This window comes from Helobdella robusta, assembly GCF_000326865.2.
Source record: "Helobdella robusta unplaced genomic scaffold HELROscaffold_42, whole genome shotgun sequence".
In the NCBI taxonomy this organism is placed as follows: Eukaryota; Metazoa; Annelida; class Clitellata; order Rhynchobdellida; family Glossiphoniidae; genus Helobdella; species Helobdella robusta.
Genome location: NW_008704981.1, coordinates 1457856 through 1476989, shown reverse-complemented (window position 1 = coordinate 1476989; position 19134 = coordinate 1457856). Strand labels below are relative to the sequence as shown.

The 19134-nt window shown below is 30.5% G+C and overlaps 4 protein-coding genes across 4 annotated transcripts; 1 reads left to right on the top strand and 3 right to left on the bottom strand.

Moving 5' to 3' along the window:
- Window positions 1-296: 296 nt before the first annotated feature.
- Window positions 297-1291, bottom strand: HELRODRAFT_177424 (hypothetical protein; the record flags this gene model as incomplete). The annotated part of the gene is made up of 4 exons (XM_009025614.1): window positions 297-523; window positions 579-824; window positions 912-1143; window positions 1280-1291. The coding sequence occupies 4 exons, from the start codon at window positions 1289-1291 to the stop codon at window positions 297-299; spliced, it is 717 nt and encodes a 238-aa protein (XP_009023862.1).
- Window positions 1292-2410: 1119 nt separating this feature from the next.
- HELRODRAFT_177423 (hypothetical protein) lies at window positions 2411-4550 on the bottom strand (the record flags this gene model as incomplete). Its single annotated transcript, XM_009025613.1, has 4 exons — window positions 2411-2646; window positions 2738-2983; window positions 3459-3704; window positions 4496-4550. The coding sequence occupies 4 exons, from the start codon at window positions 4548-4550 to the stop codon at window positions 2411-2413; spliced, it is 783 nt and encodes a 260-aa protein (XP_009023861.1).
- A 1428-nt stretch (window positions 4551-5978) lies between these two features.
- HELRODRAFT_193117 (hypothetical protein) lies at window positions 5979-9804 on the bottom strand (the record flags this gene model as incomplete). The annotated part of the gene is made up of 6 exons (XM_009025612.1): window positions 5979-6235; window positions 6498-6778; window positions 8706-8928; window positions 9050-9295; window positions 9385-9621; window positions 9762-9804. The coding sequence occupies 6 exons, from the start codon at window positions 9802-9804 to the stop codon at window positions 5979-5981; spliced, it is 1287 nt and encodes a 428-aa protein (XP_009023860.1).
- A 2929-nt stretch (window positions 9805-12733) lies between these two features.
- Window positions 12734-18965, top strand: HELRODRAFT_177421 (hypothetical protein; the record flags this gene model as incomplete). Its single annotated transcript, XM_009025611.1, has 13 exons — window positions 12734-12740; window positions 13124-13204; window positions 14169-14242; window positions 14694-14768; window positions 14967-15041; window positions 15568-15698; window positions 16000-16108; window positions 16709-16819; window positions 17032-17115; window positions 17651-17751; window positions 18206-18284; window positions 18475-18570; window positions 18870-18965. The coding sequence occupies 13 exons, from the start codon at window positions 12734-12736 to the stop codon at window positions 18963-18965; spliced, it is 1119 nt and encodes a 372-aa protein (XP_009023859.1).
- Window positions 18966-19134: the final 169 nt, after the last annotated feature.

Here is a 19134-nt window from a genome sequence, read left to right as displayed (position 1 = left end):
TCAAAAAGAAAATATAAAGTTGAAATGTTTTTTAATTAGCACAGCGCACGATAACGCGACACAACATTTATGTTTATAGTGAGAGGTCCATTTTAGATAGTGGTACGTTAGTCTAATCTGAAATCTTGAAATCTAACATTTCCTAGCATGTTACAGATTAAACTGACGATTAAAATTTCACCAATATCAAACATTCAAATTTTTTATATACAAACTTATATACACACCATACTTTTTAAAATAATAGTTCGAATGTTGCCAAAGGTAAGATAATGTTTTTCGTTTGGTGGTAGGATTCAAAATGATTGCCAATAATCATAAAAAGAATTGGTTTCATAGTTGATGATGCTCTCAATTGTTCCATTATTCAATTCACAATTTTTGTTTCTCATCCCGAAATTCGTGGAAAAACAGTTGATCGTACTCAAACACATTAGAATGCATTGATTGACAGATTTGGATGGTTTGGTATATAAAACATAATTAACCATTTTCACTCCCTTTACACGCCTCCAGACTCTCTCTAAAATTTCATGAAATTTTTTAACAATGTTGTAACAAAAAAAACTGCAATCAACCTTCTCTTGGAAAAGCTTTAAGTTCACAGACACAAAGTCCACTTGGAACGTTTTCAGCTTGTTGAGCGATGACATATCTGGAAGCAGGCAAGTTGGAACTGCAGTTGACACGATGTCCAAAACTGGCCTTAGTAGGATAGGGGTATACACCACAAAGAGGAAACTTACCCCTGATGGTCTGGTTGGTGGGAAGGTTGAAGTAGTTGACGTTTGTCAATCCTATGATGAAGTTGTCCATGCGTGCAGCTGATAATTAAAATCGTTTTAACATTTTGAACATATGCTCTACTGACATTGCACAGCAGTTTAGAAATATATTTGATACTAGCTTACTTAACGCAATATTTTTTCTAGTCCATAATAAGACATAATCAATTTGGTATGGAATGATCATGTCAACCAAAACCCATAAATCATTGAAAAGTTCATCTCCAGCATGATAGCAGCTCCAGAGATTGAAATCTGGATTTTTATTACCGTCAACAGCCAGTGAGCCAGGGTGCGATGTTTTATTAAAAACGTATATTGAGCTTTGTGTCGCTGGTTTCAGCAAGAGAACGTTTTTCTGAGAAATGGCTGAAAAAATATCTGGTAATTTCAATGTGGTTTGTACCTAGTATAAAAATCTTCTAAGATATTATCAAATCAAAACTATTATCTAAGATGATTAAAAAAGTATTATGTATGTAATATAAACTTACTTTTTGTGACATTACAAATTAAAAACATTGTAACTAAGGGAAATGTTAAAATGTTTAAGATCATGATAAACTATTTAAGAAAATATTTTTTTATTAAGGTATTGTAAATATATTTTACAATTTCTCATGAAAAAATAAATGAATAACAGCTTGTACAAATCTCTAAAGTTTTTTTTCAGTTTTGTGTGTTGCTTTAAAAGAAAATTTGTAGACCAATATAATGAACCGTTTAAATTATTTATACTATGAAAAACATGCCTAGTCATGTTTAAGATACAAACAACAATACAAACATACATACAGACAAACTACAAGTTCATGAAATTTTCATGGAACAAAAATTTATATTTATAACTAATTTGAAGCGTCAAAACATTTGAGTTCACACAAAGTAGCAATTTTGGCTAAACGCTACTGTATTTTAAGTACATGCTTAAATTAATACGACTCTGAATGTCAGAAGATAGAAATTTATGTACATTGTTTCATTTACAAGTTATAGAATGCTGTTTAATTTCAAACGTTGAAACTTCAAATAGTCGAAGGTTTAGTGCACGTAATGCGCCTTTTAATTTGAAAGTCTGAAACGCTAATTTAGAATTTGGCATTGGTTCTTGTGGGCAAAAACGTTTCATGCCATATTAGTTATGTTGATTAGTTGAGTTAGTCTGATTTTTAAACGATTAAGTTTCTTAATATTTTTTATAGCTGAAGAAGTTATTTTATTCTTATTAGTGTCCCAATAACCAAAAATCTGAATAGTTACTATCACATAAAGTGCTTTAAATTCAGAAAAAAACAGACAACCTTCCAAATTAAAACAATTTTGTTCATAAATAGATTCAATTTATTTTTAGGATGCCAAAAAGATAAATTTTATGTTTCAAAAATAATGTTTGTTCAATTTAAACAGCAATAAATATAAATTATGATTATTTAATCATATAGAAGTTATAAAAATATTGATAATTTTAAAAGTTTTCTAACACGAAACACACAAGTCCCACTAAATAAAGTTGTTAAACTATGGAAATGTACTGGTCACTTTTAAAATATTTTGGAGGGCATATTTGCGCTTATTTAGCTTAGTTATTATTCATTGCACTTTTTCCAGAAGCAAGTGGATTGAATTCACACGATCTCCCAGTAGTCATAAGATTGGTTGACTTCTATGCTGGAGGCATCGTGAACACTTCCAGCGTTGAGATCACAGAGACGCGAATCAACTCCAAAGTTGACTGAGAGGCACCCATTGAGTTGCTGGCACGCCATCAAACATTGCTGAACATATTTGAAAACCAACGAACTCGTAACGAGCCCATTCAGTTTCAATCCACTCCTTCGCTTCATCAAATTCGTTGAAACTTCTTGTTTGTTTTCGGTTTTTAAAAAAAAAATTTATAAATAGAATTTTTTAAATTACCTATTTGATAACTAATCTAAAATGTAAAAAATAACCTTCAGTCGTGAAAACCTCCAATTCACAAACACAAAAACCTTTAAGAGCCGACAAGCTTTGCTGAGCGATGACGTATCTGGAAGCAGGCAGGCTGGAGCTGCAGTTCACCCAATGGCTAGCGCTGGTTTGAATAGGGTAAGGATATACACCACAGATAGGATAACGACCTCTGATAGCCTGGTTACTGGGCTGGTTGAAGTAGTTGACGTTTGTCAACCCAACAATGAAGTTGTTCGAACAATCTGCTACAAATTGTTCAAATTTTTTTTGTATTTAAAATTTTAATATGGATCAAACTATTACACTACCTCCAAAAGTTTTCTCAATCACTCGCATAAACCGTCACTTTCACACCAGCTTTTGAAATGACTGCTCACATTAATCACATCGTCTAAGCTAAAAAGCATTCAAACATTTAACTCTCACAGACAACAAACACATGAATTATTTCAAGGCCGAAATGTTGTTGAGTGAAAGAAAAGACAATAAACTATGCGTTTTATCTCAATCATCCTAAAAATAATTTTATATTTATTTGAAATTGGTGTTGTATAAAAAATCACATTGTTTCATTTAAACGTTAAGGATTATTTAAAAATAAACAATACCAACAACATCGAAGTTATTAATTTATTTTAGAAAGACAATCTTTTCTTAAAATTTAACAAAATACCGAATTAAAAAAAATTAAACATCTGAATAAATAAATATCAAACTGACCATAACTGTCTCTAGTCCAAAGTAGAACGTAATCGACCTTGTACGAAATGATCATATCGACAGCAACCAAAAAATCAGAAAGAGGTTCAACATTGTCGGCTATAAAACAATAGCCGTTAAAAGCATTTGGATCTCTATCGCCATCCACAGCCAAGGAACTATTGTACCAGAGATTATTTTCTACTTCGTAGTAGCTTGAGCTTTGAGACGTTGGTTTGTACAGCAGAACATTTCTTCGTGAAACGGCTTAAAAGAGTTTTTTTAATAAACGATATATCTTTAAAATATTTTTTTAAAGTGCTTTTTCAAATTTTATGTTCAGAAATTGAATATTTTGTGGTTGTAAATCGTTATTGTAACATGGAAAACATATTTTCATGTTTTTTTTGTTATTTTGCATAAAAATTCATTTTAGGTATTAAATGAATTAATTAATTTTTTGAAAACTTAGTTATATAATAACTCATTTTTCATATCATAATTGAGTATTTGTAAGAAAGAATTATTAGGCTGTTTGTTGCCAAACTTCAAACGTTTCACATAACTTCGTTCTTTAAAGATTGCAATTAAAGTTTTTGAATTAATAAATGGAAACAAAAAAAGGAAAATTTTCAAGAGACTAACCATGCTGAACAAACAGAATCATTAACATAAAAGTCTGAAACTTCATTATTTCTTTAACAAATTATTTCGAAAAATAATTTAATCCAGGTAAACTATAAATTTAAATTTGACTATTTTTTCAAAAAATAAAATTACTATAACATAACATAACCATGAATGTATAATTTATTTTTTATAAATTTAAAAAAATTTCACAGTTAAATGTTAAAGCTAAATGAATTTATTTAACTAAGGGAAGCATTTTGTTAACAATGAATTGTATTGTTGTCTGTGTTGATAATTACTAAAAAAAATTTAATTAATGCCCCTATCTTTAATTTTTCCAGTACATTCTTTGAAATTTCCACCATAAAAAATATTAACATACAATATATGTATAATAATTACAATGTATACAATTAGCAACAACACACCACATTGTTGACTATTCCTTGCGGAGATGAAAGCAGTAATTTTCTCCAAGCACATTTTCGCTGCTCTAATAGCGATGGCGTTTTCATGGGCGGAGCTTAGGAACTGAAGCCCCCGGCTACTTTGTTTAAGGTTAAATTTTGCAAAATTTCTATATATATTTCATAAATTTTAGTTTGAAATTGTTGCAACCCATTTAACAACGGCAATCTTTTGCCAAATTGAAAAAAACAATACAATACACATTTTTATATGAAAAACATGATTGAAATGTGAAGTAAGGAAAAAGGTTGTGCACATTTTCCAGGAAATCTAAAAGAGTCTCCCAAGGAAATTTCTGTTTGCGAAAATGTTTTATGGTAAGTGCAGTTTTTTAACGTATATTTGTGAGACTCGTCGTCAACTCAATTCGATTATGTTTTCTAATAAATTTCAATGATTAACAACCATATTATTTTTGACAAATAAAATTATAGACGATATTTTGACAATGAGCTAATAATTTTTTATTATGTTTTGGGCATAGAAGATGGTGCATTAAAATAAAAGACAACAAACAATTTTAAAACATAAATAATAGATGAAAATATAAACAACATGGATATATACGATTGAGCGTTTAATGAGCGTGTACAAACTCTATTTATATAGATGTTTCGTGAATATCTATTCCATGCATCGACTTATTTTCTGAAAGATTATAAACCTGTTACTACTTAAAATGTTCAAGCCTATGAAGAGGTTTAAAAATAAACTTTAACAAATAAATTCTACATAATATTTTAAATTCAAATGCATATATAGTGAATTAAATTATATTCAAAATTTTTAGCATTTGGATGGAAAATAAACCTAGACTAAGAAAATTTATATGACAAATCAAGAGTTTTAAAGCCAGGTAAGAAATAGAAGAAATATTAATAAAGTGTTTTGATTTATTAATTTAGTTACGGCGAGATGCAGTTTTTAAACGTGAAGCAATAATCAAGCTACGATTAGTAAATAAAGTTTGAAAAAATAATTCAATGTTTCATTGTTTTGGAGATACAAAGTTTACGATTTCATATTGTTGACATGTTCAAATTCACATTAATTGCCAATAATCATAAAAACAATTAGCTTCAACACCATCCAGACTCTCAACAGTTCCGTTGTTGAATTCACAGGTTTTCCTTTCGACATTAAAGTTCAGTGAATGGCAGTCAACCGCAGATATACACCTAATAACGCACTGGATAATCGTTTGCTTTTCATCTCCGAGCAACTGGTGTCCATTCAATTTTATACCCGATACACGCCTCCAGAGACTTTCTGAATATTGCAAGTAAATTATAAATTATAAAAAAGTTCTGCCAAAATTGTTGGTGGGTTAGCTCGAATGTTATGTGATGAGAAGCACAGTCTGTGGTTTAAACAACAATTAAGTTTATATAAGGTATATGTAGTTTTGCACATTAAAAACATAAAAAATTGCTTATATTAAAGTTAAAGCTTGCCTTTCATAGGATAAGCTTCAAGTTCACATATGCAAAATCCATATTCAGCATTTTCAGCTTGTTGGGCGATGACATACCTGGAAGCAGGCAGGTTGGAACTGCAGTTGACACGATGTCCAAAACTAGGTTGGGTAGGATAGGGGTACACACCGCAGAGAGGAAACTTGCCTCTGATGGTCTGGTTGGTGAGAAGGTTGAAATAATTGACGTTTGTCAATCCGATGATGAAATTGTCGTTTCTTGGAGCTGATCAGTGCAAGTTTCATAAAAGTTACTAGTCATCAGATCAAAAGTAAAATTGTTCATGCAAGAAATTGGTATTTTAATTATATAATCATTTTGAACAAGTAATAAATTGACAATCTTTATCGTTATTTCAATTTGTTCAGTTTTTACAGACACGCGCTAATCGTAAAAAAAAATTGTAATAAAAATGATCAAATAAAAAATAAAGACAAAAAAGTTGTACTATATGGAAAATTAAACATGTTACAAAAAGCTGGCTTACTGTAAACTGAATATTTTCTACTCCATAAAATGACGTAATCAATCCTGTATGGAATGATCATATCAACTAGAACCCAGAATTCTTTGAGAGGTTCAACTCCAGCATGGAAGCAACCTCCAAGATCAATATCTGGATTTTTGTCGCCGTCAACAGCCAGCGAACCAGGATGCGGTGCATTATTTTCTAAGTAAATTGAACTTTGTGTTGCCGGCTTCAACAATAAAACGTTCTTCTGAGAAATGACTGAATAATTTTGTTCTATCAATTTAGAATCTAACTTTCTAGTTTAAATTGAGAAAATTTTTTTTTGAAAGTTTAAAAAACCCGCAAACTAACCTTTCTGCACAGAAAATAATAAAACAGAGATCCAAAATATCATTCGTTCAGTTTTCATTTTTTAAACAAATCGCTTTGTATTCGAGATAAAATGTTATCCTGTGTAAATAGTATTTTGGTCATATATTTGTTAATCTCTGTTTGGCAACATATTAAAAAACAAAACTACAGGTAGTGTTTGGAAAAGCTTGAAGGGTTAGGTCTAGCTAGTGCAAATTTGCTAGTGAAAATAAAATTACTTATTTAAAACTATTCTTTATGCCGAATTACATCTTTTTTTTACAAAACTTTACAATACAAGCTTGCTTCTGATTTGCTCAAATGATTTCATTTATATTAATTCTTCCGTCTCCTTCTTCTGCAGTTTTACGATGTTTTAGCTCTGATAGGCTATATTAGTAAGGTGTTTAAAAATATTTAAAAAATACTTCTAGGTTTTAAAGTAAATTCTCCAATTTGTGAAAAAATTCTTTGCAAATCATTTTGACGTGGCGTTCATAAATGGTTTCTGCTGATTGCATCCATTCCAACGTTAATAAATCTTTCTTGTATGAATGTTTGTTTTGTATTTAATACTTTAAAAAAAAAAATATCTCATTATCATCGATTCATTTACGTGCATTTTGCCGTTTTAGTTCATTCATGCAACATTGTTCCTCAAACCATTTATGGAAAATTTAAAATTTGGATTTTTGAAAATCGACATTAAAAGTCTGACAAGGAATGAAAACGAGCACTTACTTTATTTTGAAATTAGTTGATTTTGGAATATACGTTGCATGCTTTAAATTTTACATTTTCTTAGAATAACGTTAATTCTTATATTATGATTATCTACATATTTAGGTGCATGTTAACTTTTGAAAAAATATGTGATTTTTACGTTTTAATGTGTATCATTATGAATTGTTTCGTTAATTACTAGTTATTCTTCAAAATTTTGCGTCGAGGTAGCAAAGATAAACATATTAAAACGAAATCAAAAATAGTATAGTTATTTGTGGATTGATACCTCAAAAAATTAGCTAACGTTTGATGTAAAATTAGTTTAAAATATCAAGTTATCCAAGGCTAGGACACTTTAATTGACTTTTCCTACGTTACATATTCGACTTCATTCAGAAAGAGTCCGCTGTTGGACCTACGATTCGACTCAACGGTACGCTCTCTTGGATTCGCACATGTGCGTGCAACTAACTTCTTCAGTGCATTCAAGGAACTATGCTCAACTATTCATTTGTAAAAATGCAACGGTTAAAATTTAATTACTTTGGAAAGTAGCAAGCACGCATTTTAGTTTGAAATTGTGAGATCTTCAAATATAAATTTGAATGCTTTAGAGCGTGCATGGTTTTCTCTGGATCCTTAGTTATTTACAATTTAATGTTCGTTAACGTTTTTTTTGAAAATTATTTTTATTTAGTTTGAACATTCGTTTAATAATTTTTTGAAATAAAAAAATTACATCAATAATGCTTAAATATATTTTTGTCAGTCCCATTGCTTTTAGTTGATGATTTTTATTTGAAATTTGAATATTCATTGAAAACTATAAGTGATGCATTAATTAGTAGAATAAACAACGAATTAAAGTTTAAATGGTTGTCATTCATAAACATTAAGCACAATAAACATACGAAATTAATAAGGTTTTTTCTACAGAGACCTAAAAGCACTCGAAATTATAAAAGCAATTAATAGTGCTACGTCTATGATATATGAATGTTTTTGCTGTTGAATACATCAAATTTTAAAAAAATCCTGTCATAAACTGTTTCGACAACCACTCAACTAATATTTTTCAAAAAAAATCTATTGATTCTTAATTGATTCTCACCAACGGTGAGTTATACAATCGTGTGGTGAACTTACATTCGTTGCCAATAGTCACACGATTGATTTCCTACAAAGTTGGTAACATTTTCGACAGTTCCAGTGTTGAGATCGCACGTTTTTGAATCGCGATTGAAGTTCACTGATGAACAACCAGTCGACTGGAGGCAGAGAATCACACAGTGATAAACAGTCCTGGCTTTAGTTGTTCGAATTGTCAAACCAGATAATTTCATTCCTTCTCTGTGTCTCCAAATTTTTTCTGGGCATTAGAGTTGTATAGTGGAAAATTGTAATGTATAAAAACAGATGATTAATCAAAAAAAATAATTCACTACAAACGATTGTTATCAAATTAAACTATATAAAATTTCTTAAGGTACCTTCTCTTGGAAAAGCTTCAAGCTCACAGACGACGAATCCGACTAGCGCCAGTGAGTATTGTTGGGCGATGACGTACCTGGAAGCAGTTACGTTGTTGCCGCAGTTCACACGGTGTGGAGAGCTGACCTGAGGTGGATCAGGGTACTGACCGCAGATGGGAAACTTTCCCCTTAATGGTCGATCAGAAGTGGGATCAAAATAATTCACGTTTGTCAGTCCGATGATGAATTTTTCGTTGCGTTCAGCTGAAATTTTTACATATTTATGTTGAATAATTAATCAGAATTTTTTTAGACTTATAAATACATCGATGTATGCAAAAATTTTTACTTACAATCACTATCTCTACTCCAGAAAACAACGTAGTCAATTTTGTACGCAATGAGCATATCGACAAGGATCCATCTATCCTCTAATATTTCGAAGGTATTATGGAAACAGTGAGTGTAATCAAAGTTTGGATTGCTATCTCCATCAACAGCCAATGAAGCGTTGTATTTATTACAAGTGGTATCGTAACACGAACTCTGAGTTGATGGTTTTCGCAGTAGAACGTTCCTCGCAAATCCAACTTGGGGTCAGGAAACATTAAATTTTGTTTTCAATCAAGTAAGAATGTGAAAAAATATCTAGAAATTTACTGTTCGAAAGATTTAAATTCAATTAAGAAAATCCAGATAAATGATTTTAAATCATCCTTCAAAAACAAACCTGATACAACAAGATTGATAAACGTCAGCACGAAGAACAACATTGTGCCATTTGTTAACTTCGTGCTGAGACCCGATGATATTTCTTATTTTTAAGCACTGTCAATAAAAGGCAATCATTTCTGTATACATATATACAAACAAATGGACAGTACACACACACATATATATAAATGTACATACATCTAAACATATGTATAAATACATACACTTAAACATATAAGAATAAATTCATACACATAAACATATGTATATATATATATATATATATATATATATATATATATATATATACATAAACATACACCTAAACATATATATATTATATATATATATATATGTATATATATATATACACACACGAACCTAAACATACATACACAGTGGTTGAAAATTTTTGTTGTATGAGGGCTTTAATATTGTTAAAAATGTGGCAGACCTTTCTCTTATTTGTTTACTATTATTAACAAATTTGGCTACATTAAAATTTGTAGTTTTGTACCAAAGATATGTTGTGAGAGGGACGGAAATACTTTTCAGTCTCAGTTTATTACTAAAGTATATAGAGATTTTTTTCAATTTCCCTTAACTCTACCAACTTTTTTCCATTTTTCAAACCCAACTACCCCTTCTTACCTGCGCCTCTGTCTGAACATTCATATATATTTTCTTATCTGCTAAATAGTAATGACGTCAATTATAATATTCCATTAGTGAATGTCTACCTTAACAAAGATAGTCATAATGTAAGAAACCTTTCCAATTGTAGAAACAATAGTTCATTGTCACATCAATCAAACATCAACTATTCACTCACTGTGTGTGTGTGTGTGTGTGTGTGTGTGTGTGTGTGTGTGTGTGTGTGTGTGTGTGTGTGTGTGTGTGTGTGAGTAGCACATATGCGTGATGTTGTAGTAGGTGTGATTTAATGGCAAATTAAAATTTTTGCGAATTTGGTCATCAAATGTGATAGTCTAAGCAATTGAAAATTATAAGTGCATCGCTCGTTGTTTATTGCAAAGTTCAGTCCTGGTGAACGTGACTTTTTCAAAAGTTGCGACAACAGATTCCACAAAAATTCCCAGCAACAACCGATCCCAACTCCGATATTCCGGATCTAAAGATAAATTTCTAATCGAAATGTGAATTCAAAAACACAGAATTTCAGTATTATATTGATTCGGCAGTTTATTAATTTGAATTCATCAATGATTCATTGCTATTGTTGTTGGTTCATTTGTCTGTTTGTTTGTTTTGTCTATTTTACTGCATTTATCAGTTCAATTGTTCGTTCTGACTTTCATTCATTAATTCATTGTTCTCTATTATGCTGGTTCTTCCATACCCACTTAATCAATCAATCATATTTTTATATGTTCATTAGTTAGTTCATACGGTTATTCACTCGTTTGTTCATTTACCATGCTCCTATGCATTAACTAATTTGTTATTCATCGATTCAATTATGCTTTCAATCATTTGTTCGTTCGCTCGTTCGTTCGTTTTTTCATTCATTCATTCGTTCGTTCGTTCGTTCGTTCGTTCGTTTGTTCGATCGATCGTTCATTCATTCATTCATTAGTTCATTCATTCATTCATTAATTCATTAATTCATTCACTCATCACTCACTCACACACTCACTCACTCACTCACTCACTCACTCACTCACTCACTCACTCACTCACTCACTCACTCACTCACTCACTCACTCACTCACTCACTCACTCACTCACTCACTCACTCACTCACTCACTCACTCACTCACTCACTCACTCACTCACTCACTCATTCATTCATTCACTCACTCACTCACTCACTCACTCACTCACTCATTCACTCACTCACTCACTCACTCACTCTCTCACTCACTCACTCATTCATTCATTCATTCATTCACTCACTCTCTCACTCACTCATTCATTCATTCATTCATTAGTTCATTCACTAATTCATTTGTTTGTCATCCGCTCTTTAACTCGAGCTGAACGTAATTTCACGCTAGAGCTACCTATCAATCTAAACACACCATTGTCGAACGATTGTTAAGCTGTTGGAATGTTCGCTGCTTTTGAACTTAAATAATAATAATAATATTAACAATAAAATAATAATAATAACATTACAAAATTTATATTATTATTATTAGTAGTAGTAGTGGTATCAAAACATTATGCCGTATCGTTCAAATTCATACTTTGTTAGGCTTAGATGCTCTTGGTAAGCTGTCTTTTGTTAATGCATGTTTGTTTGGCATTAACATTTCAGCAAAATAGTAATAAAAATAAGAAAAAAAGTATGAAAAGAAATAAATGACAGTATAAATAACAGTAATAATATTTTTCTGCTTCTACTGTTGAAGATATTTTAATATTGCCATTCTGGTCTAAGGATGTTTGCGCAACGCAGTAATAATAACATTAAAAGTATTTACAAGTATAATTTTGCTGTTGTTGTTATTATTATTATTATTATTATTATTATTATTATAACCAATTCAAAAGTATCCACCCTCGTTCTCTCTTCTTGGTTGCGAAGTTTTATAAACGCCAAAGCGTGATATTGTTTTTTTACGTAATAACAATTTTGGCTAAGTTGTTTCTATTTTTCAAGGTTTATTTTAGTTTAATTTTGAGATGTTTATTAGTTTATTTATTGAAAATAATATTTATTTGTTTTCATACTTTTTCAAATTCAATTCAAGTCAAATTTATAATCAGTATTGTTCTGGGTGTTATTAAACATAAGGTTCAGTTTTCTTGTAAATGAGTTTCGTTCATTACTATTTTGAGTATTTTTGTTAGTTATAGGAAGTTTTATGTTAGCAAGGAATATTGAATATAACTTTCTTTTCGTTTTCTTCCAGATTTGTATCTCTGTCTCCAAAAAATTAAAGTGGAAATACATTTTTGAGCTTTATTTGGATTTGGGATAAACATTAAAAGGAAAACAATTTCTAGAAAAAACTTCACAAAATGCCAGGTCATTTTGCTATAACACATTTCGACATTTTATTTTTGTGAAATGGCATCTCCCATCATAATAATACCATGTTTTACGCGTATATATATATAATATCAAGATACATGTACGCGGCTAACAATACGCAATACATCGTATTGCTTGTTGTATGTATTGCAATTAGGTTTTTCCCGTAAATTTATCATTTTCAGCAATTGTTAACTAAATAGTAATTTTGGTACCAAACGATACTAGAGTAAACGTATGTGATATACTTATTGAAGGGTATAATTTGGATTTATTTGTTTCACCTTTAAAATCTTTTAGTTTACATTATTATTTAGCCTTGGATTGGTTTTAATGATTCAATTAAAACCTCCTATTCTGCTCTTATTTGCTTGTAGGATTGTTGAAACCAAAAACTTATGATTGGAAGGATTCCAACGTGGCTCTCTTTGGCTCTGACCTCGACAGAAAAGTTAAAAGTAATTAAAATGTTTAATTTCCACTTGTTTTCAGATTTCTAGTCTAGTTAGAAGTGCAACCTAAACACGATATCCAGGAATTAACAGCTACAATTTGATAAAATATTTTAGTAGGCAAAGTAGAATTTTGTTTGTTTGTTTTTTATAATGAAACACAGTGAAACATTTGTCACATAAAAAATTTTATTTCATTTTAATTATTTGCTATTTTGATTTCATTGTTTTGAATTGTTTCCTCATAAAACAACTATCATATTGAGAACAAATTTTAAAATGAGAACTTGGTTTAAACGTCAAACTGAATCCACAATCGGTCGCGTCGAAACTTAACAATGAAGAATAATATCAACAAGGTTGAAAATCTTAATTAACAAGAGAATCACCGAACAAATGGTAAACTTCACCAAAAGCATCCAACATTATGAGCAAGTTATTATAAGAGTTTAAATAACAATAGTTTATTTTGTATCTAATGTAGTAAAATGCTATTGTTAAGATGATGAAATGAAATAATTCATGTTATTCGTCAAAAAATTTGATTAATGAAACATTTTTAATATAAATTTATTGTGAAATGAGAATTTTTTCCAAAATGCCGATGTTTAGTTTAGTTTAATTCAAGTGATGATAAATTTTCAGTTGAAAATTGCAATTCATAATTTAACGGCGTACTTTTCAAAACAATGGCTTAGATCAATAAGGTTTTATAAAATTGATCATCTCGTATCTACTGTTGTTTGCTACTACTCCTCTCTCTCTCTCTCTCTCTTTTTTTCTCTCTCTCTTTTTTTTCTCTCTCTTTCTCTCTTTCGCTCTCTCTTTCTGTAGTAGCCTAACTCTCCTTCTTTCTGTCCGTGCATCATGATATACGTTGCATGTAGTATTAGACGACGAGGATCTCACTGCATTCGTATCCAGTCACTGCTACACTAACCACTACACTATCGTTACTTTTTTATTGCAGAAGAGTCGGCGGAAACGGAACCAGCCTGGAAGAATGCAGGACAGAAAGTTGGGATCAAGATCTGGAGGATTGTGGTAAGTGTGATTGATTGAGAGAGAAAATGGATTAGGGAATGAGTTTTGAATGAATGAAATGAGGAAAGGAAAATTAAAGAGAAAAAGAGAGTGAAAGAGACAAAAATTTATAAGAAGGAGAACGAGAATTAAAGAGAAGAAAGAGAGAGATATAAAAAGTAAGTGACAAAAAGAGAGATGAAAGTGAGGGAGAAAGAGAATGAAACCAAACAGTAGGCACTTATTTTTATTAATCTGAAAAGGTCTATGAAAACTGTATTTCAATCACGACAAAGCAAGTGTATGAAAACATTTTGATAGAACACGCAACCAATTTAAACAAATTCTTCACCAAACAAATAGAAGATCAAACGAACAGGCAACAAACAAACAGACAAACAAACAAACAAGCAAACAAATGAATTAACTAACGAACAAACAAGCGAACAAATGAACAAACATTCTCATACAGAACTTCAAGGTGACAGACTGGCCTGAAAGAGATTATGGAAGATTCTACAGTGGAGACTCTTACATCATACTGAACGTTTGTGAACGTTGAAAATTGACCATTAAATAAAGAAATTTAAAAATTTTTAATTCTTTTTAATGAATGTTTCTTCATCGCTACATAACATTTCAAACTAAGTCAATATTGTTTCCTTGCCATGATAATATGGAAAAAGAATAGATTTTGAATAATTTAACCATTTTTCTTCTATTTTTTTTATAATATTTTTATTAGACGTACAAGCCAAAACCAAACAGCAACGAGTTAGCGTACGATCTTCATTTTTGGATTGGTGGGCAAAGTACACAGGTCTGAAACGAACAAAATTTTATTTTGCTAGTAAATTTAAGTGTTTTTCATGTTGCTAATACATTTGAAAGATTTGAGAACAAATTATATGTACAAATTATTTTAATTAAATATTCAGACAAGTAAACAATCACGAACAAAAAAAAAGAAATAATTTCGACTTATTGTAGACACACACTGAGCTTGCGATGTTGCGAGCAGCATGATTGTGTTACATGTGGTGTTTAACGTTGTCATAACACGGTTTTTGTATGTTATTATAAGAGTATGTAAAAATTTTAGCTCATTTACATACAACCGCAATGAGTCCAAATTAATGTTCTTATTTTAAAGTACAGACTTGTGTAGTGAGGGAATGATTTAAACTTCTTAAAATATTTTTACCAGCTGAAATTGTTGTTAACCTGTTGATTTAAAAAAAAACATTCATGAACATCAAGCACGGCTACTAAATATTTTAAAAGATCGCAATTTGCCAAAAATTTTATTAACAACATTCTATTTGAAATCTCTTTGATCCCAAAAGGATGAGTATGGTACAGCGGCCTACAAAACGGTGGAGTTGGACACTTACCTGGACGATAAGCCGGTACAACATCGTGAGGTTGAAGGCTACGAGTCAGAACTCTTCAAATCATACTTCAAACAAGGATTCACGTACGATTTTAGTTTATTATTATGATAATCGCTGAAGTTACCTTTTTTAGATTGATTCTTTCAAAAATTTTATAAAAAAAAATATAGATTTAACAAGACAATAATGACATTTATAAACCCTAAGCTGATTTTTAAGAATATTTATTACAGAAGTGGTGTAAGAATTATTTATTAAAAAGACTTCAGTAACATAATCTACATAATTAAGAACTATACTGTGATGAGAAAATATTTTTAAAAAATTTTCAAAAAACAGTTTTTTTATTATTTATAAAAATTTTTTTGAAAATATTTCCAAAAGAACGATGGATGGTGGGGCAGAATCAGGTTTCAACCACGTCAAACCAGTGGAATACCAACCACGACTGCTACACTTCCATGGGGATAAAACTCTCGTGTCACTGAAAGAGGTTTTGAAAAGATTTGCACTGAATATTTCTTTTCATTTCACAAACTATTATTTTGAGTGACGATCATTAATTTTTTTCTTATGATTTTTAATTGCAAGTTATAAATTGGGAGAATGAAATATGACCTAACCTTGCTGTATTTTGCCCTCTTACATAATTTTATTATTACTTATAACTTCAAGAATAATTCTTCAAATTAATTTAACAAACTTGACAAGTTATTCTGAAGTTATTTTTGATTTATTTCTTACAAATGATTCTGCCTGACTGATAGATAGCTCACGAATATTGAATCACAACTCGTGTTACAAATCATAAACACTATATTGCATTAAACAGCTTTTGAAATCAAACTTTTTATGATTAAGGCTGAAATGAACGGGCCTCTATAAATATTTGTGAAAATTTAGTTTTAAAACTATATTTCAACTCTTACAACAATAACATTATGCCAAATTATGACATATTTTTGTAAAAGACTTGTTGCATTAGCGAAATTTTTAAAAATTGGGTGATAAACAGAAAAAAGTCAAAGTTTTTTCAAAATTTTTCTCTTCTGCAAATTTGTGGCTAGCATAACACTCCTCACTTTTCATGAAGGTTCCAATAGCGAGAACTTCATTGAAATCTGACGACGTGTTCATCTTGGATGCTGGTCTGAAGTTTTACCAGTGGAATGGAAAAGGAAGTAACAAGGATGAACGATTCAAGGTGGCCATTTTTTTCAATTGAGACCAATTTTTTAATAAATATTCAGTAAAAAAATAGGCGAAATATCTGAAGGTATAAATTCGTTAAAAAGTTGTAGTTTGAATAATCTTTATTAAAATATAATTGTATTTAGTTAGCGAAAATTGTTTTAAATTTAAAGAATTGTCAATTCTAAAATGTAATACGTGAAATAATTACAATTGGTTTGCCAGGCGGCAGGCTATATGCAGAAGTTGAAATCTGAGAGAAACAAATCAGTCGGAGAAACACTGGACGAAGATGATATATCAGATGATGTTGGTACTTCTTTTTTTTTTAACTTGAAAGACGTAACCACAAAGTTTTTGATGGCAGTTCCCAATAAAATTATTTCAAGATATTAATTTCTACGTAAAATATGACAAAAAATTGTTAAACATTGTGAAAAAATTAAGTATATTTTTGTTAAATATTTATAAAGGTTTTTGTGTGCTACAAAAATTAAACTAATTTAATTGGATATAGCAGATGTGGAAAGCACTTTATGGTTGAAAATGAAAAAAATGGTATGACAACTGGGGTTTCAGTTAAAAGGCCCCAACAAAAATATTCCACAATCTTAATTTTACAACTTGAATTTGCTTAAAAAGTTTTTCGAGTGTCTCACCCGGGGCTCTAAATAAAAACCATGGGTATATATAAATATATATATAATAAAATCAAACTAATTCAAAATAAATTTCTATTTTGGAAATTTTTCTTGAACTACTTACATGATTTAATAAAATTCCTGCCTTTATTTAACTAATAAATTAATATGGTAATAATTTTTAAATTTTATTTAACTTACAGCATGAGTTTTACAGTCTGCTGACTGGTGACAGCGGTTCCCCCGAATATGATGATATGCTTGGCGGGCAGGGAAATAAATCAAAGGAGAGGCTTTTGTTGAAGTGAATAAGTATTTCATGGCTTTATACTTTATAGTTTTTAAAATTTAAATCTTACATTTTTTACTTATTTGCGAATAAATTTGCTTTCTTGCGAAGTAAATGATTGCCGGTTCATTTTTTTCTCTAAATTTATCATTTCAAAGTAATAAATATTCTGATTTTATTCTTAACTCACAATTTTTTCACTTGTATCATCTAAGTTTATTAGAATGCTCAAGTCGTAACTTAAGAAGCGTGTCATGGTGCAATAATGGTTTAGTTGCCTGGCTTTGCTATAGCAACAGGATCTCAGCCTAGCCCATGCAATAATTGTAGCGCGCTGATTCTTTTGATGCCTCTGTCTGAAAAAAATAGTAAAAGACGATTCTGTCTCGAAATTTACGACAACTAAATTTTTGATCTAATTAAATAAGTGGAAATTTTTTTTAATTTATGAAATAAAATTAATTCGCAGAGTTTCCGATGAGAGTGGTCAGTTGAAGATGGAGAAGATCAAATCAGGACAGGTCTCAATGAAAGATTTTGCATCCAAGGTCCAAGCATCCAACATTCAGCCCATTTCCATGACAATTAAATATTTCATTGAATTTTAATAATGTGTTGGTTTGATAAACCTAAACATTCATTCCTACAATTATGTTGGTAAATTATGGATTTATGAAATTATACCAATTGAATCAATTTGATCTTGAATTTATTTATTGATTTATTTTACTACTTCAGGATGTCTTCATCTTTGACACTGCTTCAGACGTATTTGTCTGGATTGGAAGGAACGCCTCAAAAACTGAAAAACAAAACGGAGTTGGCTACGCTCATGTAAGATCTAATAAAACTTCAAATAGCCAAATTAATGAAAAACTTGAAACCTCCGAAGCGGGCACAAGAGAGATTTACCTTTAACCTTCTAACCTTTAAATGTTCAATGACCATATAACAAATCAAAGTTTATATACATGTGTTATTTGTCTGTTATCGAACGTGTGTGTGCGTGTGTGCGTGTGTGTGTGTGTGTGTGTGTCATTGCATCTGTATGTATAGAAGCAATTGGGGCAATTTGAAATTGTTATATTCAAATCTTCCTACCTAATCATACTCTCTACATTTTCAACACACAGAACTACTTAATGAAAACGGACCATCCTCTCATACCCGTGCACGTCATAAAGGAGGGGCAGACAAACAAATCTTTCCAATCCGCCGTCGCTGCGTAATTATGTGGAAATGTTTTTACTAAGTTTTTAAGTATCATCCGAAGATGTTTTCATCTTTTGTTTTCGGTGTTAATTTTTTGTTACAAAACGAAAAACAGAATATTATGATTGTAAATTAGGATCTGCGTGATGGTGTTTTTTGGTAACTGCAATAAATAAAATTGTTTCT